Source organism: Lepeophtheirus salmonis, chromosome 7, assembly GCF_016086655.4.
Source record: "Lepeophtheirus salmonis chromosome 7, UVic_Lsal_1.4, whole genome shotgun sequence".
Classification (NCBI taxonomy): Eukaryota; Metazoa; Arthropoda; class Copepoda; order Siphonostomatoida; family Caligidae; genus Lepeophtheirus; species Lepeophtheirus salmonis.
Window position 1 is genome coordinate 29563800 of NC_052137.2, and position 27916 is coordinate 29591715.

Genomic DNA, 27916 nt, shown 5'->3' on the forward strand with positions numbered 1-27916 from the left:
CTGTTCATCCTAATGATTTAATTACATTATTAATGGGCTAATATTTCATATATGAATAAAACTTTTTCTAATTCCATTAAACTCCGCGCTTAAATACATGTCATTTCACCAACTCCCGGCTTAATCATATGTAACTACTTAAGATTAGATTATTTTATCCTTATAAACTCATGTAATTGATACAATCTGTATGACGTTTTCTATCCCTTTCTCTTCGGCAACTAACATTAATAGATTATCATCAAGGATGGTTTGCAAATTGTATTAGGAATTATTAAGAAGTTATACAGATCGATTCTCTTCTGAAGGTTAGATTTCCCCAAAGAGGAGATTGCTGAATTCACATATTTATCCAGAAACATCCAGTTCGTAAAAGAAGTACCGTTTCTGTCTCATCCGATCCCAAGAATTTTTTCAATTGGTCCCCTCACAGCACAATCTGCAATTTGAGAATCTTGATCAGAATACAATTTACTGGTTTTTTTATGATTCTTAAACCGGATCTCCTTTCATAATTTTTTGAAGTAGCTCAATACAATTTCAATCCGTTTAGTTAATTGTCTTTCAGTATTGGCTTCTTTGACGTCATCAGCATACGTAAGTTCCCAAAATCTATTCCAAAACACGTGAACTTCTTTACAATTACACCCTCAGGATCGTTTAGCTCAGCAATGAGAAGTAAGGGAGCTGAAGGCCTTGCCGATAACTTTTTCAAAGCTATAGGGTCACTTTTCCTATCACCCATAGAGATAACTAATATTCCATTGAAGAGATGACTGGATTTTAGTATTTATTGGGAGGGATTTTTTTGAACAGCTTTCATGACGACATGACTATGTAGAATTGAATCAAAAGCCTTGCTGAAGAATTATTCTATTATCGATGAGAGTATAGTATAACATCTCCTATTATTTTATTAAACTTCCAAGACAATCTTCTACAAAACTGATTAAGTTGACAATTTGTTTTTGAGGGAGCAGTTCTTCATATTAAATAATTAGTTCAGTTTGATGTTTTATATATTATTCCTAGGATAAATATTATAGTACGTACCAAGTTCATATTAGTGTACAGACAGGAATTTATTATCAAAAATATCGTCTTTCACAACAAGTTCCGTGATAGAAGCTTGTGCTCCTCCAGACAGTAGTGACTCATTAACTATCCCTTTCCAAAATAGATAATAATATAACTAACGATTATTTAGGTGTAAAGTTGTATGGGTATCACGATGTTTAAGTTACGAAATGCTTCATGAAGAGGGAATAAATGTGAGTCATGCCGTAGCCTTAGGTCCAGCGTAGCTGTCGAACTTGATATATACATACTACTTAAGAATAAACATTACTATATATTAAGTCTCTATGTATGATCAACAAACATAACAGGATTATTTATATGAACACTAGTGTGTCTCGATTTAAACCTAGATATACTCTCTAGGTACTAAGAAGATGTGTCTGATAAACTTGAATAATTAATCACACTATTATAAACCTTTACACCGTAAAGCACAATTATATAAAGAAATTTGTGGTCCTAAAAAGGACCTATTTTAGTTTTTTGTACTTTGGTTTGGTTCCCCAAGAACGATGAAATTACTTGGAGGAAGTGTATTTGGTCACGGCCTTCGTTCCTTCAGAGACAGCGTGCTTGGCCAATTCTCCGGGGAGAAGAAGACGGACTGCAGTTTGGATTTCTCTGGAGGTGATGGTGGACCTCTTGTTGTAGTGAGCGAGACGAGAAGACTCAGCGGCGATTCTCTCGAAAAGATCATTGACAAATGAGTTCATGATGCTCATGGCCTTGGAAGATACCCCAGTGTCAGGGTGGACCTGCTTCAAGACCTTATAGATGTAAATAGCATAAGATTCTTTCCTCTTGTGTGATCTTTTCTTCCCCGCCGTCTTGGGAGCATCTTTTTGAACTTTTCCTGCCTTCTTGGCGGCTTTACCAGTTGACTTAGGAGGCATGCTGATTTTCTAGATGTTACCTTGAAGAGCTTCTGTAAATATATGAATATTTAACTCAAGTGTATGAAGATATTTATATGAAAAAAAGGGATTGAGAGTGTGTAGAACAGAATAGTTATCTCTTAGCGGGGGAGAAACGAAATTTCAACAAATGAAATACTCCCAGTGCAAGTCAAGCTAATTTAATTTCCCTTGTTAGATTTGGGTCTGGAGTCAACATATTATTGAATACTTATTGATAGTAATTCACATATTAGACAACTGAAAATTTCCACCAGAAATTAAATCGTCCACTATAATTAAATAAATAAAAAATCATTCAGGGTAGGGTTTACATGTTTGGCTGCATAAGATAATTTTCTCTTTCTCTCTTGAAATGGGCGACAACGTAGGCAGAAGATTGAAATTCAATTATCGCAGTCTTTATAAAAAGAGGCTCTCTTTTTTACAGTGTGAGAGAAGTTTCTTTTTATCTAATTTATTAGTGAAATAACACTGTTATAGTTTCATTGCAATTAAACATTATCATGCAGTTAGTGTCTAAAATTGAAGATTGCCAATGAAGTTTTTTATAAATTGCACCAACTATTAAAATATTTTCCCGCGCATTTTCGTTCAGAGAGCGCGGGCTCAGGAGATTCAACTCCTCAATCCCTTCCTTTTTCATACAAATACCATCCTGTTAAGAAGAAGCTTAGCTAGTTTATCTATATACGCCAATCTAATAGCAATCATGCCACCCAAGTCTACAGGAAAGGCCGCTAAGAAGGCAGGAAAAGCCCAAAAGGATATCACCAAAACTACCGGAAAGAGGCGATCCCACAAGAGGAAAGAATCCTATGCTATTTACATTTATAAGGTCTTGAAGCAGGTCCACCCTGACACTGGCGTCTCTTCCAAGGCCATGAGCATCATGAACTCCTTCGTGAACGATATCTTTGAGAGAATCGCTGCCGAGTCTTCTCGTCTCGCTCACTACAACAAGAGGTCCACCATCACCTCCAGAGAAATCCAAACTGCAGTCCGCCTTCTCCTCCCCGGAGAGTTGGCCAAGCACGCTGTTTCTGAAGGAACGAAGGCTGTGACCAAATACACTTCCTCCAAGTAATTTCATCGTTCTTGGGGATCCATAACCAAAGTACATATGATATACCAGGTCCTTTTTAGGACCATCAATCTTCTAATTAAGAATTTGTCTCTAAGCTTAATTAAATATGTACAGTCCATGTTATATTACTATAAATATTTATATATCGAATTGATGTAGTTCGTAAGTCTGCCTCAACAGTTAGTGCATTTATTGGCACTTCCATAATATTTAATGAATGCAATAATAAAACAATACATCACACATGGTGCTGCGTAAAGGGACTAATTCCAATTCGACAGGCAGAGACTCTGGATGAAATAGATAATTTAAAATGTTAGTTAAGTATTTTATTAAGAAAATAGTTTGTAAAATTAAGGAATTTCTTGAAATTCAAATCATGAACCAAAAAATTTCTTGGTAACAATATTCAATAATTGAGAATTATTATAAAACTGATACTTATATATTTTTATAATGAAAAATTTTCCTGAAAAAATACGTTTTTTTATCTAATAAAAAATAAACTTTGAAGGATCAAGTTGAGTAAAACTAATTAGAAAACTTTTAAATTGAATAGCTTCCACAATTCCTCTTAATAAAGATTAAAAGACAAGCCCTTCCGTCTAAACTAAATACTGTTAGACCATTCACAGATGAGGCTTTTTGGTCCTTGAATGTAATTGTTTTGTCTTCAAATTCATCAAGTTTTTAAGGTTTTAAGTATACCCTTGGTGTCATTTAATGAGTTTTTTTTTCGTTCTAAACATTATTGACAAAGAGTGACAGCAAACTGATGAACTGGATAATACCTTATTTTAATTCTGTGCTACCTTTATTAAATTTAAAATTATTAGTTTATAGACAAGTTTTTCTACAATTTCCCAGGTTTTAATACGTCATCATGGAGCTTGAGATAATTAAGACTAACAAGGGAGCACTTAAGCTCTGCTTTGAAGGATTTCTCTATACCAAACATAAAAAAATAGTTATGAGCTCCAAGATCAGGTGAAGATGTGCCCGTCAGACATCTTCTTGCAGGGGAACGAAGCCTACAAACCTCCAAAATGATTGAACCCAAGAATAATCACAGTCCCGATGATTCGATTTGTGTAATATAAGCTATTAATGCTATGAAGAGAAAAACGTCCGAAACTCAGGGCTAATTTCGTCGAGTTAGTCCAAATTTTGGATAACTCTGCCAAAGTGAAACTTCAGGGCCAGGATTCCATCAAAAAGACTCTCCAAGATCAAAGAGACCAACTTTTTCCACCTATACCGTCTTCCCTTTTGGGGCTACACGTAGAAAGTGAATGGACGTTATCATCGAGAGAGGATCCATTTCTTTTCTTTTTTGATAATGGTCCATTTGTAACAACCCGACTCCTCGTTTTTGCTACACATTCTAGCCGAGTATATGTGTAAGACAGACACCTGCATGATGGATGAAAATTTTGCAATGACACCCCCAGGTTTCTTAAAAGTGTATGTTATCCTGGTGCCTCTTTTAAGGACATCAGTTTCTTCATTATTTACGAATAACTTTTTAATGCAATCTTGAGTCATTGTCAGGAGCTTTATTTGATACCAGAACCTGACACTGTAATCCTGAATTTTGACCAAGCAACGATTCAAGCCATTGGGTTATCTCCGGATTCATAGGTACAGACACAAGGGTGCTTTTAAAATCCGACCAATACTACTACGAGAAAAATTTCAGAACTGAGATCACAAACACTTCTAACTAAAGGAAATAAAGAATTTACACAAATTCAAATAAAAGAAGGATCAATTATACTTGAAATATTTAAAATGCCTATTCACCGTAAATAGATCTCTTCATAGTATCAGTCCTAGAATTTCCTTCTCAAGGAAGGACTCTGTTATGAGGCCTGGTAGTTTTCCTCGGATGGATTTTCATTTTGTCGTCCCTCGTGAAATACGGAACTATGTTATCAAACGTTTTTTGACATAATCAAGTTATAAGTATCTTCCTTTGGCCCTAACTCTTGGAGAGCATAGAAGTTCCCTTCTTCCAGTCTTAATGAAAGAAGAATTATCTTGGCCCTTAGAAATTTTCAAATTAAAAGCACATTTTAATTTCAAATTTAATAGTCTCAAATGTTTTAATTAAAGTTAAATGGTTATAACTTCACATTATAGTAGTACCTAATTAAGAAATCTTTATTTTATATTTATCACCCATATACATACTTTTATCTGAATCATTTTAACTCCTGAATATATTCATTGATATATATAGATGTATAGATTACCACCAAATGAAGGAGTCGATTCTACTATCTTATGAGGTTTAGCTTGGATTGGTTTTCTTCTTCGGATAAATTTTCAACTTATCATCATCCCCATAGATATCGGAATTCGAGTATCTTTTGCTGAGAATATAGCATCTCGGATCTCTTCTTTTGTCCTAATTCTTAGATAATAATGAATTGTTTAATAAACGAAGATCGGTCTGACCGAATGAAAATCTTATCTAAATTTATAATTTGTCTTTCCATTTGCTCAAATGTTTTTGTGTGTTATATTTAAATTTTAAGATAATACCTTATTTATCATAATCATGTTCTTATAATGCAAAGCTAACATATTTTACTTAATTATATTTACACATGGGACATAAAATCTCTTATTTTATTCAATTAGAATTGTAGTGTTTGCAAGAGGGCCCATGACTTGACATTGACCAATTCAACACATCTAGTTTATCACAAATTAATAGATGTAACTTTTATCATTATGTAGATCCCCTTTAGCGACTTAAATTTGATTAAAATTAGTTGAAGATAACATTTGTTATTTATTTCTAATGATGCTGATCTTTTAAGGTTTATTTGATTGGGTGAATTGATGAATAATGATCCTTGTATTTAATGTAATTATTCCTTCCCTCAACCAAGTTAATGTTTTTGTCCCCGTTTTTTTAGTCACCAGGATGACGGCAAAAGTTACAGATCAAACTTAATACGAAGATTATGTATGAACACATTAAAAAGTCAAGATAACACAAAATATAAAAAATTGGCCATAACTTAAGAACAAATCGAGATATATAATTCAATTTTGGATTTTAGACGAATGTTTTTGGCTCTACCGACTTACCATTTTAGTTATAATTGTTTTATGTGCAATATTACCAGTATCCTTCATATACAAATAACCTAAATTACAATTTTCTGAAAGCTTGAATTATGTTCTTTTGAATGATGTATAATAGTATACTTAATAAGGTACAGGAAAATATTGCCAAATTTGTCATTTAAAAAGTGACATCAAGCATTGAATAAAATATGTTACGTCGAAAATATTTTTCTTTGAATGCATATTACAAGACCCGGAAACAGTGAGATAATCCTACAATAAACCATTTACTATAACTTATATAGAAGAAAATATTGTATAATTATTGACGTCATTTAGGCATTTTTCTATTACGTAGATCTGATATTAATATAGGAGAAAGTTCATATTTAAAGAATAATGAATTCATATCAAAAATATAATTGGACTTTTGAATCTAGTTTTAATACCAATAAAATTATCAGTATAGTAACTTAAAAGTTGTGCGTAGATTTTGGTGTTATATGACGGAAATAAAGATGAATTTCTAGTAAAAGTAACTTAATAATGCGCATATATATATATGTATATATAGTGAAAAAATAATTTGAGCACAAAGTAGAAGAAAAATCAATTTCCCTTCTAAAGCTACAGAGTACTCGTTGGCTATTTTTTTAAAGAAATTCGCAGAAAAATACCAACAATGAAATAAATATTTCAGATTCAAACTTATGTATTTTCATTGAATTATATAATTATATTTTTGCAATATGATGAGTCATGACTAGAGATATGAAATTTGAAGAAAATCTCCTGAGCATACATTTAAAAAAATGTATATTAATGGATAACCTTCTAGATATTAGTACTCTTATTAATTATAATTATCGAATGATCCATTGGAACACTATAGTTTTTATACAGTGATCTCTTTCAGCATATATGTCGTCTAAGAAATACTTTTCTTTTTAATTTCATGCATTTTCACTGATGTGATGACTTGCATCATGATTGAAGGTGATGCTATCTTGGGGCCCCTTATTGATATGTTTACTACATAAAATGTACAAATTTCGAAGAAATATTGGTGAAACTCCATCAAATGGCATTATCAATAAAAAAAGATATTGAATACTTGAATCCCTATAAAATGTCTAAATTTGTACAATTATGACGACTTCTTTGATCCATCAGAGCCGAGAAAAGATAGACAGTAAGGTCAAACTCCTTTTATTTGATGGTCCAATTTTGGCAACTAAAAGACAGAAGTAGTACGCTATTTTCTTTAATACCTATAAATAAAAAAGGGATTTCATTGTCATACAACTTGGATGTTTAGGGCTCCAAAATGGCTGACATCAAAAATCCGGACGTCACGTAAAAATGGCCCTCAGGCGACAGCTGAATTTTACCTAGTATTTGTAAAATATATATATTTCTTTTCATTTATGGGAGAATGAGGATAATATTACTCATTCCATTATAAATGGCCGGAGATTCGTATTACGTAATATTGAAGGCAAGGTAAGGATTGGTGCCTGAGTGTCCAAAAAAGAAATTTGATTGGCTATTTATTAAAAGTCAACTGCTATTGATTTTTCCTCTTTTCTCTTTCGGCAGTAGGTACTTCTCTTGCTACTACTGTGTGGTGGGCTTCAGACTTGTACTGACACTTCGTTACCTTTATTGTACCACGCAACCTTTCATCTCCAAAGAAACAGAAAAAGGCCCCAACATGAGTTGGTAGTCGTTAGCCCATTCTTCCCAACTCTGGAAGGATGATTCAATTATTGTTGAGAATCGTTCACAGCTGAACAAGTGGTCATTGGAATTCAACGAATCAAGCACGTTTAAAAGATATAATAGGGACAAAAAAGGAGAAACATGAACAGCTGATTAAGAAAGACAGTATATTTTTTTTTGAGAAGGTTCGGCCCTACTCCTTCTTTTACGTTGCGTGTTTCTTTGTGTGTCTGTTTGTGTGTCTCCTTCTTTCTCTTTCTTTTGTTACTAGTTCTTAGTTAAGTTAGGTCACTTAGCTTGCATCGATTTAAGTTCGAATCTCCTTGATTCCAAGCGTGTGATTCTCATAGGATAAAAATGGTGAAAGAGACGCGTTTCTACGATATTTTAGGAGTAAGTCCAACAGCGAACCAAAATGATTTGAAGAAGGCGTACCGCAAACTGGCCCTCAAATACCACCCCGACCGGAATCCTAGCGCTGGCGATAAATTCAAGGAGATTTCTATGGCCTACGAAGTGTTGTCCAACCAGGAGAAGCGTAATCTCTACGACAAGGCTGGAGAGAAGGGCATCAAGGAAGGAGGCGGCGGAGAGGGATTCCACTCTGCACGAGACGTGTTCGATCTCTTTTTCGGTGCTTCTCGGATGCCGACGGAGAGGAGAGGGAAGAGCATGGTGCACCAAATCGCAGTCACGCTCCAGGAAATGTACAATGGAACCACTCGCAAACTCGCCATTCAGAAAAATGTCATCTGCAGTGTCTGCAACGGGATCGGTGGAAAAGAGGGCGCCATCAAGTCCTGCTACGACTGTCACGAAACTGGGACACAGGTTCGCGTCCAGCAACTCGGCCCTGGAATGATGCAGCAAATACAAGTGGCTTGTCCATCATGTCAGGGCAGAGGAAGGATCATTGATCAAAAACTCAAATGCAAGACCTGCAACGGGAGACGAGTAAGTCGATCCTAGTCCAGCCTAGTCCAGTCCAATCCAATCTCATTTCTTATTTTCATCACTAGGTTAACAGAGAAAGAAAGTTCATCGAAGTACAAGTGGACAAGGGAATGAAGGATGCACAAAAAATTGTTTTTAGCGGTGAAGGAGATCAAGACCCGGATCTAGAGGCAGGAGATATCATCATTGTTCTACAAGAGTCTGAGCATCCCGTTTTTGCAAGAGATGGAATTAACTTAATTATGAAAATGAAAATCAATATTACAGAGGCACTTTGCGGACTTAAAAGAACTGTGACAACTCTAGATGATCGTGTACTTGTCATTCAAATAACTCCAGGTAAATACTTTTGAAGAAAAACACTGTAATTCATTTATTTTTACATGTATAAACGATCCTTTAGGTGAAGTTATAGATAACGAGGATATTAAGTGCGTCTATGGTGAAGGTATGCCAACCTATAAGGATCCATTTACAAAAGGAAATCTGATCATACAGTTTATTGTTACATTACCAAAAACGTATCCTACTCAAAATATACCTCAACTCGAAAAATTACTCCCTCAAAGGTACGGATCATCATGTTATTCATATATTATTCTCTTCTTTCTTTCTTCCATTCATTCATTATATTAAAATATCTTGAATATGTAATCAAGGTTTTCAAGTGAAGTACCTTACCACCACCTTTGCTTGTGTTATAACTTAGATTGATTTATGCCAAGTTGTCATAGCTTTGATTATTTATATTAAATAATTGTGAATATTTTGTCTATTTTAACCCAATTGACGTCAATAAGTATTTTTTAAAGATTTTTGAATGCAATTTTTCAATTTAGCTAATATGGATATAGATCAGAGATACTAATATTTTCTCTCGAAAAAGGACGTATTTTGCCCAAGAAAAAGCCTGAATACATTTTAAACATATTTTCAATAATCTTGGATTACTCAATATAAATTATTCAGCCTTAGGAACAAAATATTAAAGTACTACAACATATAAGTATAACAAATTCATTCCAGTTAATTTGGTAAAGATTTGTTAATAATTTTTCATACAGTCTAGAAAAGGGATCGGCAACCTTTTACACGTTTATCACGGAAAAGGAAACACTGAGAGTCATAAATACTTTTTGGGATCGAAAATAAAGCCTAACACTTTATTTTGTTTTTATTTTTTGTTTTGAACTTTTCGATTTACTCTTAAAACTCAAAAAGAACTAATAAAAAACACTAAGTTAAAATTATGTTTCAAATAATTAAAAAGTTGCACCTAAATTCTATTTATAGATGTAGCAAAAAAAAGAAGCTTCTAGCTGTCATCTTCATCAAAGAAATCATCCTTTGTGCGTTTTGAGACGTAATCGGAGCATTGACCTCCATTTAAAAACAATAATTCACTGTTCTAAAATTTTAAAGTTTGCTGAACCCCACTCCAGAGTCGCAGCATCAGGATAAAATAGCTGTGAGCAGCTGATCACTGGTCTAGATTAAGGAATCCGATATTTTCGGGGGAAAAAAAAAAGATTGAGTAGAAAAAAATTGATATTAACTACAGTATAGACTAATATTATTATATTCTGGTAGTTTATTCCTCTTTAAGATATATAATACGGTAGTACATCATACTGTCAAATTAAGAAGAATAATTTAATTTTCCATTGATTAAAGTGTATCGAGAATTTCCATATTGATATGATCCCCATTAGCGTTAATGGGTTAACATTTAAAAATAAATCTAACCTCATAATTATTTTTTGTCAAAGAGTTTCAATTTCTTTGTTTTAAATTGAGTCTCAATCTTTTTCTCTTATGCCTTTTTTTTTTAATTTTCAGAGAGCCTCTAACGATCCCAGAAGAGCATGAAGAAGTTGAACTCAATGAATACGATCCATCACATGAAAGACGTCAAGCTCAGCAACAAATGCATGATGAAGATGACGATAGGCAGCCCATGACGTGTGCAACTCAATAAGACTTCAATAGCCCACGACATGAATCATGTTTTATAAATAAATATATACACTTATATTTAGACGTTCCAATTTTCAATGAAACCATGTATTTCTAAATGATAAAATTTTAAAAAAACGTTAATTTCTGGTATTCTTTCTTTTTCTTTTGATTTCGGGTCGACCTAATTAGTATTTACATATTTCATGAATAATAATTTTTCTTATAATTGTTAAAAATTTTATAGACTCGTGGTTGGCTTTAATGTAAGAGAAATCAATAATAAAAAGCTTTATATACTTAAATAAGTCATTTTCTGAAAAGTATTTGGATTCTACATACTATTATCGTCAACTATTGGGCTTCTTGAAATGAATTTGTTAAAACTTCTTACAGGAATAATACTTTTACGGTTCAAGGTAATTTTGCCGGGAACATTTTTCGTCGCAAATTAATTTTGCTTTAAGGAGATTTTGCCGCCTTTTTATGCTTTTATATTATCAGTTCAAACTTTACTTTTGTATCTCGATCAGATGAATTATATAGCTAGCGGAAGAAGGAAAAAGGAAACTAGTATAGATGGAAGGGTGTGTTATGTATTTTATTGAGACGTCTTTTTTGTGTTGTGTAAGTTAAATTCGGATTTAGTGAGTCAAGACGTATTTTGGTCTTTTTATATGTGCATTATAAGTACTAGAATTCCCTTTTTCTATCGTTATTTTTATAATACAGAGTATTGGACGTAAGTTTCTGAGAGTCGAAGATTGTCTCCTGAGATCCCTAGAATAAAGCAAGTCATTGTTTTTAATTTTTCTTCTCTTTGGGAGAGTGTTAATATTTTATTTTCATATTATATAACCTTCTTTATTTAGTTATAAAGAAATAGTTGGAACTTTTTAAAACATATGCCCACTAAACCTCCTGATTATAATCTGGAATTGATGGAAGAGGTTACTCAAATGTCTTAAAGGAAAATTAAAGTATTAATGGATATGCAGCGGTTCGTGTGAATCTGGATATTAAATTTAAATGGGAGATTTTGGTGCTCACATTGGAAAATATAGAAGGTATATGCTTTAGAGGATGCAATGTTAAACACATTAATATTTACGAATATAGCAATGAAATATGGTTTTAATGAGCAAGAAATTGCGGGAGCTAATCCTAAATTTAGTCTGGGTCAGGATTGTCTTTATACTAGATTCCCTATAGACGTTAGGGGGTCGAATCGATGACTTAAAAAAACAAAATGTGATGAAAATAAAAAATATGGACGGTTCAATCGAGGATGTCACTTTTAAAATTAAAGGAATTGACAAGGTTAATATTGATAAAAAGAAGAAATTGGTTGTAACGCTTATCAATACTTTCAAAAGAGTAAATGAGGTAAATGCGGTTGAATGGATGAAGCAATTTGGGGAAATTATAAATCAATATCCCAGAAAAACCTAATTGATGACAAAGCGGAGGGAAAATATTAAAGTTATAGGGAGACATCGTGGAAATTGTAGCTGATCCTTCGGTTATACCTCAAATTTTACCAGTGCAAGGAAATTTAATTAAGTTCTCTGGAGTGAAACTTAAGTGTCAATGATGCTTTAATTTTGGACATATGAAGCATTATTGTTTCGAAAAACGACTTAAAACTTTTGAATATGAAAGGGCTCTCAAAAAGGCCATGCAAGAACGTCTTCCATCAGAAGTACAAACTGAAGAGAATAACAAGGCCCAATTGGTAGAAGACAAAAAGGAAGATAAGTCTTCCAGAATTGATACAGATCTTCTATCCGAAAAACAAATTGAAGACGTTAGTGAGACCCAAACTTGTAGAAGAAAAAGATGAAGAGAAGTCTTCCGAAGTAAACAATGATCTGGCAAATGATGATGTAGAAGAAGTACATACAGATTATTCGGATAAGGGAAACTAATATTCTCTTTTAGAAAATGATAAAACGAATGATGAGAAAGTAGAAAGCCAAAAAAACAATCCAAGCCTCATTTGGACGTCCATATAATCTTGTAAAGTTGTACTCGTGCTTCCTCTGTATGAAAAAGAAGTAAAGCGGATACAGATCTTTCACTGTAAGAGAGAAAAAACAGCTATCAAACAAAAAAAATACTGACCCAAAAAGGGGACTTCTTTCCTAATAAAATTTCCAAGGAACAAAAATTGAATATGGGCATCAATAGAATAATTTCTTTAAATACAAGAGGGGGTAAAGATAGAAAATCGAGACATGTAGTAATGAATCACTTGATGTCAATGGGTCCTGACATCGTTTGTCCTCAGGCTATTAGATCAGAGATCTTCTTGCTATAATAACTGTCCCATTTGCTTACCTAAAAGATTTCATTGTTTCTTTAGTGGAAATGGATCTAATAGAGGAGTCTTGACTCTTATTTCAAAGAAAATCAAAAATGTTTCCTGTGTTAAAGAGTTCTCCTACAAAAAGCGATTGGCATAAAATTCGAATTTCTTTAAATGGGATGAGTTTCAGTCTTATAAAAGCCTATGTGCCGAATGAAACGTCTACTTCCTTTTTTCTAGCAATTTTTAATAACCAAATAAAGGATTCAACTCCGTTCCTGCTAATTGGGGATTTAAATGTTGATCTCCATAAATTTGATTCACTCTATCCCAACCATACTACTCTACAATATATAGTTTTTAAGTTCAATCTCGTTGACTTCACAAAAAAAAAAAAAAAAAAAATCAATCCGGAAGAAAAATATTCTTTGGAATCAGTCTTCCAGAATTGACTTGGCCTTGATTTCTCCTAACCTTCCTTTGATCATAAATTGATTTGCTTGGAATTACACAGACCTTATGAAACTTCCCAATTAAGGATACCAAAATGGTTGCTAGAATTCGATAAATAAAAAACAAAATTATAAAAAAATTGCTAGTAGATTTTAATGAATCTTTTTCATCCAATCAAGCGACGCAAATGCTCATAAAAATTATTCATTCAACGACTTCACAGTTTCTTTTGGAAAATAGGAAGGAAACAATGTCATATGCTAGTCAAGTGGATAATGTTCTCAATAATGGATCAATATTTGCACGCACGTATTTTGCAGATTCTCTGAATTTTTTTAGAACTGCAGAAATTGCTGAGGCCGAAATGAAAGAAAAAGTTGAGTTAGAAGGATCTGCGTGATTTTTTTTTAAGAAAGACATATTTTCTGGCCCCAGTGTTAAAAAAATTGTTCATGAAGGAAAAGTTATAACTAAATCTGTATATGTATTAGACTACTTTCATTCCCATTTTTAAAACATTGTTGCCACAAAAAGAGGCCACTTTCCGACGAAAAAGAGGTAATTTCCTCTGTTGAAGGGAATTATATCTTCTCCAAGGATATTATTTCTAACTTTATAGGAAAGTATTATAAGGATGATAAAGCCTGTGGTCCAGGTGGGGTCTCGGGTAAAGCATATTCGAACTTTAGCGATGAAGTCGTTCCGTATCTTTTAAAAATTGGACGTTATTTGGAAAAATTTGGACGATTACTCAAATCACAGACAAAAGGAAAAAATGCATTGATTCCGAAAAAAGGAGATGGAGCAAACTATAGGTAGGCATTGTATACCAATTACTGTTCTCAATGAATCATATAGGATTCTATTTGGAGTACTGGCTAAACAGATGCAACCAACTCTCAACAACAAAAAAAAGGGGTTGAACAAAAAGGATTTTTAAAGAATAGGAAAATTTCCTATGTTTCATGCAATATTCAAGCTTTGCAATTTACACATTGCAAAGTACGAAGAAGTTTGGAGCAATAATTTCTATAGTCTTCTACAAAGCATTCGACTCTATTTCCCATAGGCAAATTCTTAGATCTGTAAAAAAGTTTCTTCCGAAACGTTTTTTTAATCCTGTACGTGCCTTGCTATATAACGGCACTTCGACGATCTCATTGGATGGACTAGAAAGCCAGCCAACCATCTTAAAAAAGTTCTGTCGTCGGGGATGCCCCTCGGCTCCACTTCTTTTCATAGCTGCAATCGAATAACTCGTTTGAAATTTTATAAAGAGGTACAGAGGCTTTGGGATTAGCTTTGAGGGATCTCAGCATATCATTGATTTGTATAGATATGATGTTGGGGGGGTATGCGAATTCGGAGTCTCAGCTTAGTGCCAAAATAAAAGTCTTACTGAATTATTTTCGGAAGTTTAAAGAAAAAACCGGATTGGCTGTGAATAAAAATAGGACCTCTATTTTACCTTTAGGCTCCTGGAAGCTTGAAGACGATATTAAAGTCGGAAATTGTAAAGTTGGAAGAATGGTAGAAATTTTGGGCATACAATGGAAACACAATGGTATTCATGAAGGTAACTGGAGCGAAAATCGGACCTCCGTCAACGAAAGAATTTCTTTTTGGAAAAGATTCAACCTTCAAAAAAGAGTTGACTTTTATAACAATTTTTTATAAGGCTACAGCAAGTCCACAACTAGCTGTAGCACTTAGAAGACAAATGGTTTAATAGTTTATTCTATAAGAATTATATCGAAGCCATGAAAAGACCTAAGTCCCATGTAGGTGGTGGAGTAGCTCAACTATCCCGTATTGTTCCAAAAATTTACTCCATTTTTTTTGCGGATATTTAAAGAAATTCAGCTATAGAATGGAGAAGAAGTATAACGAACCGATACCTGTACATTTGGTTTATGATGGGAACTAATCTGACCAACAAAATTACATCATTAATCTCTCCAATGTGGGGATCTACTCAGAAAATAGTTTGGATGATCACGCCTGCATTTAAAAATGTCTAAAGCATTCATATAATTCGACAAAATATAAATAAAAAGTTCTTTTTTAGAAATTTAAAGGACCCCTCAATTTTACAAGAACACGAATATCACACGAGATATTTTAACATTTCATAATTTAAATTATGAAGAATTGATCAATGATAGTGGAATAAGATTTCACCTTGTTAATTCTTCAAATATTATTCAATGCCATGCCCGTGGCACGTTAAGATGGTACCCATCACTTTGATGCAGTTGTGAATTTACTCTGGGAGCTGCGTAGTAAGCGTTTGGGCCTCCCCATGGATTGGAAAAGAAAAATAATGTCTGCTCTGAGGGGAATAAATGATGATAAAAAGTTTACCGTGCAGTTACAAATCTCCACAAATTGTATCAAATATACTAGACTCTGCAAGGACTGTGGAAAACTATATAATAACACACTTCATGCCCTGCCATCTATATCCTTATATATTTTGTATCCATAAATCTAAAAGGGCTGACGTATGGGGAAAAAATAAATGTTTAAAGTCTTGTTCTTTTTGGAATTTCAAAGAAGAAGGGTGGAACTTCTGAGGTAACAAGGGCTCTGGACTTTGCAATTCTTAATTGTAAAGCCCTCATCGCCAGCCGTATAACTATCATCCTATTCGAGAGGATGAGTTGAGAGGTATCATCTTGGCAGCTTCCGCCCGCTATGTCTCTCTCACAATGAAAATTCCTAAATCAGGATGTGAGTCATGGAATTTTGCAGGAAAATAAATCCGGTATTTACCATCGACTTCACAGAATCATCAAAGTGTTTTAAAAAGGGTGTTAATTTTAACAAATATTTATCATACTTGTTAATTTGCATGTTTACTGTTGTTTTTTTAAAGATTGATTTTTAGAATATTAGTGGAAATTCTACCCTGGAGCATTAAGTATAAACATTAATGTTTATTCATGTACTTTTTACGCATTATATGTGTATGTTCTATATAATATACATATAAACCAAATAAAGAATGTTGAAAAAAAAAAAATATTTTCGATATGATTGGCACATCACTTATCAACCATTCATCAATGAATTTTATAGTCAGTCCTGTTCTTCTTTGGTTTTGAGTTGTAACATACATTCAGTCGATCCGTTATTTATGGGATTTCAAATATTCTGCCAAAATGGAAGAGTTGCTTAAAATACCACGTGATGTTGATATATAATTACAACTATGACAAATATTTAAGTTTTAAATTGTTCAAAGTTCATTGACTATGTTGTATTTCTCATCCGAAATGAAGTTATAATTAATTCATCTGAGCAAGATACAATAGTAAAGTTCGAACCGAGAATATAAAACAAAAAGACGGCGAATATGTCATGCGGCAAACTCCCCCGAGGCAAAATTATTTTTATGTTTCTGTTGAATGAGAAGTATTTTCCATTCAATGATTTACTCATTCGATATTTAAAAATAATTGTACAATAAAAGATGTTGGGGAAAATTTATAATTTCTAGACATCTCTTTTATTTTTCTATATATATAGATTTTATGGATTAGTAGTATTTGATTCACCTTCCTTATGAGTCACATAGTATTAGTCTTAATTAGAAAGCAGATAATGAGAATAATCATTATTTGTATATTTTGATAGGGCTGGGATATAATAAAAAGGGATAATAGATAACAAAAAGAGTATGATTTTTGCTGGATAGAAATAATTATGAAAAAAAAAAAAAAGTATATACCTTACATCATCCGTCTAATGTAGTAAATATTCTATCTTTTTGCTAAAAAAGCTTGTAAAAACTCTCTAATAATTTTTATGTGCAATGGTTTTAATTAAAAAACTACAAATATAAATATTGGAATCACAAGTGAATCGAAAATCCCATATTTTTTTGTATTAATCTATATTGCAAACTGCTAACACTGCACGAAATTGAGGATATTCTTGAATAAAAGTGCCTTGAAGAGTATCCATAATAATATACAATTTGTAGACTTATTATTTTTGAGAGACTGCTCAATCCTTCAAAAATTGCTTACTTTGACCTCTTTTTTTTATTTTTAAATTGCTCATTTTATCCTTTTTGTATCAAAATAATCCATTTTTCTAAAATGGTATGAAATAAATATAGAAGGTTTGGGTTCTAGTTAAATTACTTAACAGCTTTTGATAATTATTTTATGATTTTTTTCGAGGTAAAATCTACCTCTTTCATTATGTTCTTTTTTTGGAGGTAAAATATGTACATAATGAAATCAGGGTTACGATGAAAAGATCGGAAATATGAGAGAGCCAGATTCCGACAACAATCCATTGAATAATCCCCATTAAATCTTGCTACAAATGAAAAATACTTTTGCCCCTAACTGCCAAATCCTGATCTTCCATTTATGCAAAAGGCTGGACGTAATATCAGTGGTTGTTATAATGAGACGCCTCCATCTAACAAGACTCCTGAAGATCTCGCCAATTTCAAATCACCTTCAACTACTATTAATGTGGACGTCTTTTAGCAGGTTTAAAACTATCAATACGGATCGACGGCAAAAAATAACGGAAGAAAATCTTTATAAAATCTTGATTTGTCTGTATAATATAGGAAAATTTATGTATAAATTATTTTAAGTATAAAACAACACCATTTACTTTAAACTATTCTTGTAAAACACTATTTTTCTTTAAACACAAATGGCTCAATTTTGATATTTTGGGTGCTCATTTTTCAAAAATTTAGTAATCTTTTTTTTTTGCTCAGTTTGGCAAAAAAATCATCTAAAAAAACTAATCCAATAATTTGCTATAGTTGGATCATTCAAAGACTTTAATGTTTATTTAAAAAGTTGTATATCTGATATTAGAAGGTTTGAAAGGCTTACTGAAAGTATCACATCAAATTATGATTGTTGAACAATGAAATTAATCTGTAGCTTGGGATTGCATTTAAAACTAGAATAGACAGACACTCTGTAGTACCCAAAACTATGGTCCTTTTTTCTAAATGAAATTTTATTTCATCTCTATGTTAGACTTAAAAATGTGCGATGCTGAACAAGTTGAATTTTATGAAATTTAGTATCTATTGGATTCCCAATCTAATGAGTTAAATAATTATAGGTATGTCTTGTGTGCCGCAAAGGGATGATTTCAGCTCTATATCTCAATTTGTTCAAAAGTGATGGTCGATTATGCGTATTGGATCTTTTGTGTGAATAATCTTGATCTTGGGGTTGGAGCATTTTTATTAAACCTACATAATGACACCAATTTGAGCTCTGTACCTAATTATGTTTCAAAATTAGGGTCAATTATGTATATTTAACGTTTTGTGCTACCTTGACTTCTCAAAATTTATTGACCTCTTACTGTGACTATATATAATCTTCGTACAAAGTTAGATCAAAATTGAGCAATAACTTTTGTCGTAATATTGATGACCAATAGACAAACGTTGACGGGGGTAATAAGTGATAAATAAAATTAGTATAATCTTGGTTTGATAGTGTCTTGTCTGGCTATTTCATGATTATAACTGAATATGGACTTATTACTTTTCGACGTATTATTTAATTAGTACGAACATAACAACTTTTTTTAAATATAAATATTTTATAAAACTAAGAGAGATTATTGACGTCTATCCTTTTATTAAAAATGTTGATTAATTAAAAAGGCTTTTAAAGCTGCAAGTTTACAACATACAAAGTATTAATTACATAAAATTCTTCTATCCAATGAATAAAAAAAACTTGCACGCGCACCTATATTGTATATCCTTCTTTATATATCCTAGAAATGGGATTCACTTATCATTATATGATAATGATAATACTAAGAATTAGTTCAATAAAAAATGGATTGGAGACTAGGTCTATTAGTTCTCTACCTTTTGGATAATTGCTATGCAGCCCATAGGGATTTAAAATTTATCAAGGAGGATATGAATTGCAGGCTCGATGATTGTTCAACATATTGTGCTTACACTAAGCCTGCATCACGTGACTATCTGAATCTTTCAATTTCTCCAAGAGCTCATGTGTGCAATGCATCGAAAGTTAAGAGGAACTCCTTTTTTACAGAAATGTTTACAGACTATGTAAGCTCTTAAGGTTCAAAATTTAGAACAATAAGTTATTAAATATATTCATTTTCAGCCTCTCATCTCTTTACGATATGAATCTAATAAAGGAATTGTAGACAACGAGACTGGAACTATATATAATCAATTTTGTGAGTGCATTCATAATATGCAAACTTACTTGACAGATGAAAAATCACCATCTCTTGGATCAGCTCTGGCATGGGCTGAGGAATCGAGAATGGAATGGAGGACAGATACCAATACAAATATTAATGTATGGGATTTGAGTGGGGAATGTTATGAAAGGTGAGAATGGCCCAAATATGAATACATAATACTATGTTCATGTAGCGTGGGGCAAATGGATGTATTTAAGTTTTCGGTTCATAAATCTCCACTTTCGAAAATTATAAAATATTCACTCAAATACATAAACAGTCCCCATATGATAGGCTATCAAACTGAATAAGTTTCATACTTATTAAAGTGATTATTCGTTTTTGGGGGAATATATACTTTAAAAAATATTAACAGAAAAAATCACACAAATTTAAGATCCTAAAATTCAAAGAAAATATTTAACTAGGGGTAACTTTTAATATAGGCTCCTTGAAAACAATAAGTTAAACATACTCTAAGCTTAAAACTCCTTAAAAGGAGTCTCTTTATCAGGCGTTAAAATAATATGCCATTTAAAGATCGTAGGGTTTTTGGAATGAATACATAATTTTATGTACAAATGATGTAATTATTATTTTTTTATTCTGGAAGATGGAACAAGGAGTTCCTGAGGATTTTTTGTGGAATTATAAGTGTAAGTCCTTGTTGGACTTGGTGTAGAATTGAGGATCAATGTACTTGTAATTCCTGCTAATATCATTTGCTAAAAACGTATTGGGGTTTGTGTTTATATACGTCATCTCATAGTTGCTTTCAGCTAAATGACTCTAGGAAAATAGCGGTTAAGGGTAAAATAAACAATTCAATCTAATAACAAGAAATACTATGTTCCTAACACCGACCTATGATATAGTGTTATCATTGTGACGTAGTTGCCCTTATTCTTCTCTTTTCTCAGAGAAGGAGGAAGAGAGCCTGTTCAAACTGGCTGCGTGCCTGGAAGAACATGTAGCACCTTCTAATTTTAAGCTAATCAGAATTGAGAACTACTAAATCCTACCTTCCTTGCCTGTAGTGTCCACTCTTTGCTCAGAGTCATTTACTTTCAGCTAATCGAATAAAAAGTCATGACAGCTAAGCTGCTCTCCTCCCAAAAATTTCTTCAAACAGTCAAAGTGACCACATTAATTTTTGTTTTTTTTAAACATACCGGAATTTAATTTTATTTGAATCTCTACTCTTTACCATGGATCCAGGTTAATAAAAACATAAGTTTAGATCAATAGACCAGCTTAGACTTATAACCACTGGAGCAAATCCTTATTGTTACTCGCACAAGTGATTACTTTATACTTGGAAGTTATAGAAATGAAAGAATAATGATAACAGCTTTGGAAAATAAAATATTTTTCAAGTTGCGACTAAAAAATGTATTGCACGCGTACTAGTTTATATTTTACACAACTCTAGTAATTATAGCATAAATAATTTATTTTTAAAAATAAATATTCAAGACAAAATTAAATTATTTTGATCTTTCTAAACTCTTGAATTGGAGATATGAGTATTCGGTGTAGTCTGTATAAAGTTTCCTATCCTTTTCTGTTCGGCATTCCAATTATGCAAATAAATATCTTTTAAAATTACCTACAAAAGGGCGGCGAAAATGTCATGCGATAAAAGCTCCTCGAGGAAAAACTATCAGTTGAACTATGTATATTTGTTCGGGAGCCCTTGATTATCTCTGTGAGTTCTGCCCAAAGGTTTTCGTAATATGGAAGTAAAACTTTTAAATAATCATATCTCAAGTTAGAGACATTTTAAAAATGGTTTTAAAATTTTTTAACATCAAGCTTTAAAATATATGCATTAATTAAAAAAATATATTTCTAATATAAGACTATAGCATGTTTTTAAAATTCAATGTTATTCGAGGGACTTTATATTCTGGAGATTTTGTCTTAACATTCAGGATTGCATTTAAGTCAATGCAAGGAACATTCTATAAAAAGTATAAAGAGTTCTGTATCTCGAGAGCTTCGAACCCGTGATATAACGAGGTGTTCAATTTACATATCTCTGTTTCGGCGGGTGTTGGAAATAAAGAACTCACAAGAAGAAGATATCCTAAAACAGTTGTTATAAGCATATTCATTTAGAGCGATACATGTCAATGAGCCTCTATGTTTTGTGATGGATAACTTGAAAATCGGAGATGTAATCTCCAAATTTAATGCCGTAGGAGACGTCAGCCTTGTTAAAGCAGACGTCCCCAGCGAAGGATCCACTGGGCTTAAGGACATATTGAAAATATTCCCTCTTATCCTAGAGGGCGACACCTTCGGGGTGTACGACCCCTTATCAGGTTGATATAAGAATGACATATCTCGATAGGGAAAGCACTAACAAATTAATCCTGCATAACTCGGTTTTGTGGCTTACTTGGAGATACGGAAGAATATGTGGGAGGCCAGGACGTTGTTAAGCATCTACCTAAACCAAATTAAGACCTTGGTGGACATAATTATGACAAGAACAAAGACGACCTAGTGGTTGGTGTTGCTAGGGGTCTTCTCACAAATGCAAGAACGAACGTGAACGACGAGTGTAATAATTATAGGCTCATTGTGGGAGGAGCGAAGCGTCGTCAAGGAAAATGAAATCGAAAAAATCCCCTTAAGTCTTGGAGGGGGACAATATGTTATAACTGTGGGAGAGAGGAGCACATATTACGTTATTGTCAAGACTAGGGAAACAGAAGAGAGGCGCTTTCAGAGCAAGCTTTGTCCCAATTTGAGGATCAGGCGCATCAATACCCACAATAAAATTTTTAAATAATGGGAGGAAGGCGTGGGGGCTCCTCGAGACATGGTGCACCCAAACCATTGTCGGACCCTCTTTTTCAAACATTTAAAACGGAGAAAGGTACCCAGTGAAGTCCTTCAATAGGGGAAATAATTGTTTGTAATAGAGCAGCTCAAGTCCCCAATGAGTTGAACCGCGTCGAGACGAAGATAGAGTGTTTAGAATGCTCAAAGATAATTCTAAGAGTAGATGTTATAATTGGGATGGATATACTTATGGAACACCGAGTAGTAATAAGCAGAGGAGTAGTAAACTTGAGTGTAGTGTCAGCTACATGTGAAAAAGTAAGCTTGAATATTATGGGAATAAATTTTTCTGAAAAATTCGATAGTAAAGAATGGATGGTCAAGTGGGATTGGACAGAAGAACACACTTGCAGAATACAAAATAAATAAGGGTGTTAAGGAGCTGTTAGCGGTTTCATAGAACCGTCCTTGATTTTAGAGAATTGAATGAATATGTAGAATGTGGTGGAGCCGATGCTGATGCGTAAAATTAAGATTGTGGAGAATGCGTGGTCCCGATCATGTGCATTGTTAGACCTAAAGGAGGTTTACATGCAGATAAGAGCTGATCCTTCGTGCGGAAAATATCTCGTAGTTTGGGTAAAGGAATAGCAGCATGAACTTACTAGCCTTAGTTTCGAATTAAATTGTGCTCCAGAAATTATGGAGACTGTAAGGTGCTACAGGGCGACGAAGTTATAAACAGTGCAACTGACCATTACTTTCATGACATTATTGTCGATACGGGGAAAGTGGCTGTGGGTAACGTAAGATATGTACTCTCAAGTAAAGGCATGGAGTGTAAATATTCAGTACGGTTGGAGAATGCCACGGTACTCGACTCAAAATCGATAAGGAAAGAAATTGACTTAACTGGAGATGAACTAAAGGAAATGAGTTCACCATTAGATCCAACAGGCTAGTGAAACGCGAACTATTTTCAATATGTGGTAGTTTAGTTGACCATTATCCCCTTGCTGGGCGGTTGAGGATTGCTGCAAGTTTCATGAAGAGGTGTTGTTAAGTAGAAGCTTAGGAAGATGATTCAGGGTCCCCATCAGTGAGGCTATTTGAGGAGGTTCTTAATTATGTTAATAAAGATGATCCCGGTCAAAGGTTAGTGGACTTTGGCTCGCAAAGGAGAGTTCTAGTTGATGTGTGACGCAAGTTCGAAAGCATACGGAGTGGTTTTGACGAAGGATGGGAGTACTATTGAAGAAGGAGCATGGCTTTGAAATAAAGAAGATGGTTATATCATCACCATTGCAGAGCTCACAGTAGTGTTGAAAGGTGTGAACATTGCACTTAAATGGGATGTAGACAGTTAAATATTTATTACTGCTTGCCATACATACATAAAATAAAATTGTACAAATATAAGAGACCACACAACGGGGTTTTGTCCTTCCAGATTCTAAAACCTGTTTACATTAAAATTTTGTTCAATAATATTTTTATTTTTTTAAAAAATGTCTTCGTTTTCTTCATTCATTACAGTTTCTCGTAGATAGCTTGGAACATCTATTGATGTCTGCATTTTGCAATTTTCTCTACATTACCGTTGAGCTTGTGTCCTTCCACTTGTTTAGGCGGCTTAAAAGGGCCATTAGTGTAGGCTTGTACAATAGTCTTATGTTTCTCTTCCGAGCTTCATACACTTTATCAAGCATAGTATGTGTATGTTTCATACCTTGATCTTTGTTATATCGGTCACACTAATATTGAAAGAAGTAGTCATGAAGTACCTTCTTTCTGAAGCTTGGAGGCGTCCCAATAGTAAATTTGTTTTGGCTCTCAGTACCCCTCCTTGCAAAATGGCCTGCAAATTCATTTCCCATAATATCGGAATGTCCTTTACACCATTCTAGATGTATATTGTTCTCACTCATTCCTTTGATGATGGTTTCTTTACATTTTAAAACTTCTTTACTAGTAGTAAGTGGATTAAAGATTACATGAATTACTGATTGGGTGTCTGATCTGATTATTGCATTGTTTAGTATTTTTTTGTACTTGAGAAGAGCTTGTTATGGCAAATCATCTCTGCTTCAAACGGCCTCTTTATTCAATGAAGCCATTGAATGAAAAATTGATGCATCACCTTTGTTGATGGCCCATCCAGTCTCAGTGTTTCCGTCTTCGTCCTTAGATAATTGCGTTAGGATTCTTAATTTGACTATTATTTATCCAAATACAATTACTTTTTATGTAGTTACTTGGTTGATCCATTCCGACTTGTATAAGTATTTTATCACTATGGAACCGATGCCCACGACGTTTTGCAAGATTACCTATTCCATCCCAGGTCTCACGTAAGAAATGCTTCGTTCTCCATCTTGATTTCGTTCCCTGTTCCTTAATGTATATGTCCAGAGGAGCAATACCCAAAACTACCTCCATTCCTGCGGTTGGTGTCGATCGAAATGTTTGAGTAATTCCCAAGAGTGCTTTTTTTTTGCATAGTGTTTCATATTTTCTTTGCACTTTTCTTTGTAGTGATTGCATGTCCCCATACTAGACAACCATAGGAGATAACAGGTCTGATCATAGCTTCATACAACCAGAGAACCTTGTCTGAGGTCAAACCCCATTTTTGTCCTATGATTGCCTTTGCTATATTCCATATCCGAGAACACTTGGAGTCTTTATTTTTCAAATGCTCTGTCCAGGAGAGTCCTTGATGAAAAGACACACCTAGGTATTTCATATGTGTGGCATATTCCATCACTTTGCCATGCATTTCTAATTGTGTAAAGTATTTTTTGATCTATGTTTATACGCTTTCGAAAGGACTGTAGCACTTGATTTTGATGGGTTAAAGGGAAGACCATTTTCTTTTCCCCATTCAATGACAGTATTGATTGCCCTTTGCATTGCATTGACAAGGGTGTGGGGATGTTTTCCACTGATTAAAGGAGGATGTCGTCTGTATAGGCAACGACCTTTATTGCTCCTTTTTTAAATAGATTAAGGAAGTTATCCATAATCATATTCCAAACGACCGTATATAGAACGCCCTCTTGTGGACTCTGACGGCTTGGATTGACAAAAAAACTTAATTTGCCCTTAAGCTTGGCTGTGACCGTACGGATACTTAGTAAATTTTTATTCCAGGATCTGATACACTCTGGATTACCAAATTTTTCCATTGCTGCATCAGCTGAATGAAATTATATATAATCAAATGCACCTGTGCAATCAAAACTGACAACAAGTGTGCATTGTTGTTGATAGGTGGATTTTTCTATGGTATTTGTCTCTTGTGAAAGGGCCGTCTCAGTTGATAAGCCCTTTGTATAGGCATGTTGTGAGTGGAGTGTCGGAATGCCTTCTTTTACTTCCCGGCATAAAATCTGCTCAAGTCCATTAAGCATAAAGTCGGTAAGAGTTATTGGTCTGAAAGATTTGGCCAGGCTGTAATCTTTTTTACCTGGTTTTTGCAGAAAAGTTACTTTTATTTCTCTCCAGCATCTTGCTGTATAACCAGTGATGAGGATGACTTTATAAAGTTATGAGATATAGGCGATGATGCTATCTCCAAGTTGTTGTAGTACAACTGGTTTCAGTTCATTAGGTTCCGAGCTTTTGTATAAGCCAAAGGAGTTAGAGGATTTCCTCACCTTGTTGCTATCCAAGAAGTCTATGTTAAAATAATTTACTTGTATGGATGTTCCAGAAGACGTACTGAGTCTACATTGTGGGAAATGAGTTTCCATGAGTATTTTTAGTGATTCAGAAGGATATTGTGAGTAGCCTTGATCAGTTTTAAGAATACCCATAGAGTTGTACGTCGTTTATTGAAATCTTATAAGTTGATCAATATCTTTTGGACCTTCCGCTTTGCTGCAGGAACTCATCCATGATTCTCTCTGCTCTTTTCTAAGAGCTGAAAGATAAGTATTCTTTGCAATAAAGAAATTCATCTCTGTGGGAACTATGATGACGCTTTGGTTCGAGTTTGCTGAGTTTATACGTTAAGCTGGCAAGATGTTTGGTACTCTAGGGAATTGATTTTGCTCTGATAGTTTTCCTTTTGGGACGCCCAATATCTAATGCCCTGTTGATAGCCTTGTTATCTCGAACTTGTTGAAGGCATATTGATTCACAATTGTGATGTCGATGGTTGAACTAGAATGTAAGGCAATCAAAGGTTTCACGGATTCAGCTACAGTATTTTCCTGGTTATCCTTGTCCCTGAAAAGGGACAAGAAGAAGAAACTACCCAGTCTGTCAGAGATGCTTGTCAAAAGGTGGCTTGTTATTTTAATGGATACATTCAATTCCTGCCACATGTCTTGGGAAGTGCAACTCGTCTCTACAACCAAGAACTGAGCAGACGTGTTGCCGAAGGAGTGGCTTGTTCGATCTGGCAAAGCGTATGATACGCCTGTTGGTAAAGAAATACTTAAGAAAATCCAGGAGAAGCATCACCGGGGAGCAGAGGTAAATCTGTATTTTGCAAGGAAAGTCACGAAGCAGCAAGTGAAAGCATAGATCCATACCCAATTACAACAGTCAGAGGGTCTCTTGGTGTTAACAGGACTGGAAACGTATGGCTATGGACATTACTCAATGGGAAGGGGAAAAGTTTCTCACTATTATTGATTGTGGACCGAGTCTCTTTGCCGTGTTGAGAGAAGTAGTGAGAGAAAGTGAGGAGGAGATAACGATAATGATAAACCAGATATTTAGTGAATTAAGCCTACCTAACGAGATCCTTCTGGACAACGGCTGCAGTTTCAGGTCGGCAATACTTAGAAACTTATATCCAAAATGGTCAGTGAAAGTTATCTTCCGCTGCGCTAATTGCTCGTCTAGTAATATAAATATTGAGAGGCACCATCGATCTGTGAAAACAATAATGGTGAGGACAAGGGCAACCATTGAAGAGTGTATGATTTGTTACAAAATGATACCGGTGAGTAAGAGCGGAAACACGCCAGGGAACCCCTATTTAAGATGAACACATACTTGGAGGAAAATAGTAGCGACACCGGTGAAAGAGCATCCTATAACATATATTCGAAATGTGACGAGCAATGGGTTAATTCTCCAGGGACTCGATGTTAAACTAAATGAAATATAGGGGTGATAATAAAAATAAACGTAAAAGTGAACGGTGTACCAAGGCACATTTACAACGTGAGAAAAATGGTTGAGTCATCACCTTTAGTCCAAATAGCCAAAGAAGTGGACAAGATTGGGCAGAGGAGCCCAAATAACACCTCTGAAAGCTCTGATTGCCTGGTTGTTTCAAGGACTTTGTACCATTATATGTTATTTTTGGTGTTTGATATT

The 27916-nt window shown here is 34.0% G+C and overlaps 4 protein-coding genes across 5 annotated transcripts in view; 3 read left to right on the top strand and 1 right to left on the bottom strand.

Annotated features, from left to right (window-relative positions):
- Positions 1 to 246: 246 nt before the first annotated feature.
- On the bottom strand, positions 247 to 2036 carry LOC121121307 (histone H2B). Its single transcript, XM_040716196.2, has one exon. The coding sequence runs from the start codon at positions 1971 to 1973 to the stop codon at positions 1599 to 1601; it is 375 nt and encodes a 124-aa protein (XP_040572130.1). The 5' UTR covers positions 1974 to 2036; the 3' UTR covers positions 247 to 1598.
- A 528-nt stretch (positions 2037 to 2564) lies between these two features.
- Positions 2565 to 3324, top strand: LOC121121308 (histone H2B-like). The gene has a single exon (XM_040716197.2). It carries the CDS (start codon positions 2707 to 2709, stop codon positions 3079 to 3081), a length of 375 nt encoding a protein of 124 aa, XP_040572131.1. The 5' UTR covers positions 2565 to 2706; the 3' UTR covers positions 3082 to 3324.
- Positions 3325 to 7384: 4060 nt separating this feature from the next.
- Positions 7385 to 11099, top strand: Droj2 (DnaJ heat shock protein family (Hsp40) member A4-like). Its single transcript, XM_040716263.2, has 5 exons — positions 7385 to 7665; positions 7762 to 8838; positions 8904 to 9177; positions 9242 to 9407; positions 10678 to 11099. The coding sequence occupies exons 2-5, from the start codon at positions 8242 to 8244 to the stop codon at positions 10814 to 10816; spliced, it is 1176 nt and encodes a 391-aa protein (XP_040572197.1). The 5' UTR covers positions 7385 to 7665; positions 7762 to 8241; the 3' UTR covers positions 10817 to 11099.
- Positions 11100 to 19387: 8288 nt separating this feature from the next.
- LOC121121853 (latrophilin-like protein 1) overlaps positions 19388 to 27916 on the top strand; it is a 36453-nt gene continuing 27924 nt past the window's right edge. For both annotated transcript variants that reach the window (XM_040716850.2, XM_040716849.2), the window contains exons 1-2: positions 19388 to 19643; positions 19702 to 19934. In XM_040716850.2, coding sequence (XP_040572784.2) covers positions 19401 to 19643; positions 19702 to 19934 — 476 coding nt within the window. In that variant the 5' untranslated portion in view covers positions 19388 to 19400. The remainder of the gene's footprint in view (positions 19644 to 19701; positions 19935 to 27916) is intronic.

What these genes read in the sequence shown, in the direction of transcription:
- Droj2 (XM_040716263.2), top strand. Translation starts at nt 8,242, where the DNA reads ATGGTGAAAGAGACGCGTTTCTACGATATTTTAGGAGTAAGTCCAACA. An exon ending in AGACCTGCAACGGGAGACGA is followed by an intron (nt 8,839 to 8,903) that starts GTAAGTCGATCC and finishes TTTCATCACTAG; the next exon opens with GTTAACAGAGAAAGAAAGTT. An exon ending in TGTCATTCAAATAACTCCAG is followed by an intron (nt 9,178 to 9,241) that starts GTAAATACTTTT and finishes ACGATCCTTTAG; the next exon opens with GTGAAGTTATAGATAACGAG.
- LOC121121307 (XM_040716196.2), bottom strand. Translation starts at nt 1,973, where the DNA reads ATGCCTCCTAAGTCAACTGGTAAAGCCGCCAAGAAGGCAGGAAAAGTT.
- LOC121121308 (XM_040716197.2), top strand. Translation starts at nt 2,707, where the DNA reads ATGCCACCCAAGTCTACAGGAAAGGCCGCTAAGAAGGCAGGAAAAGCC.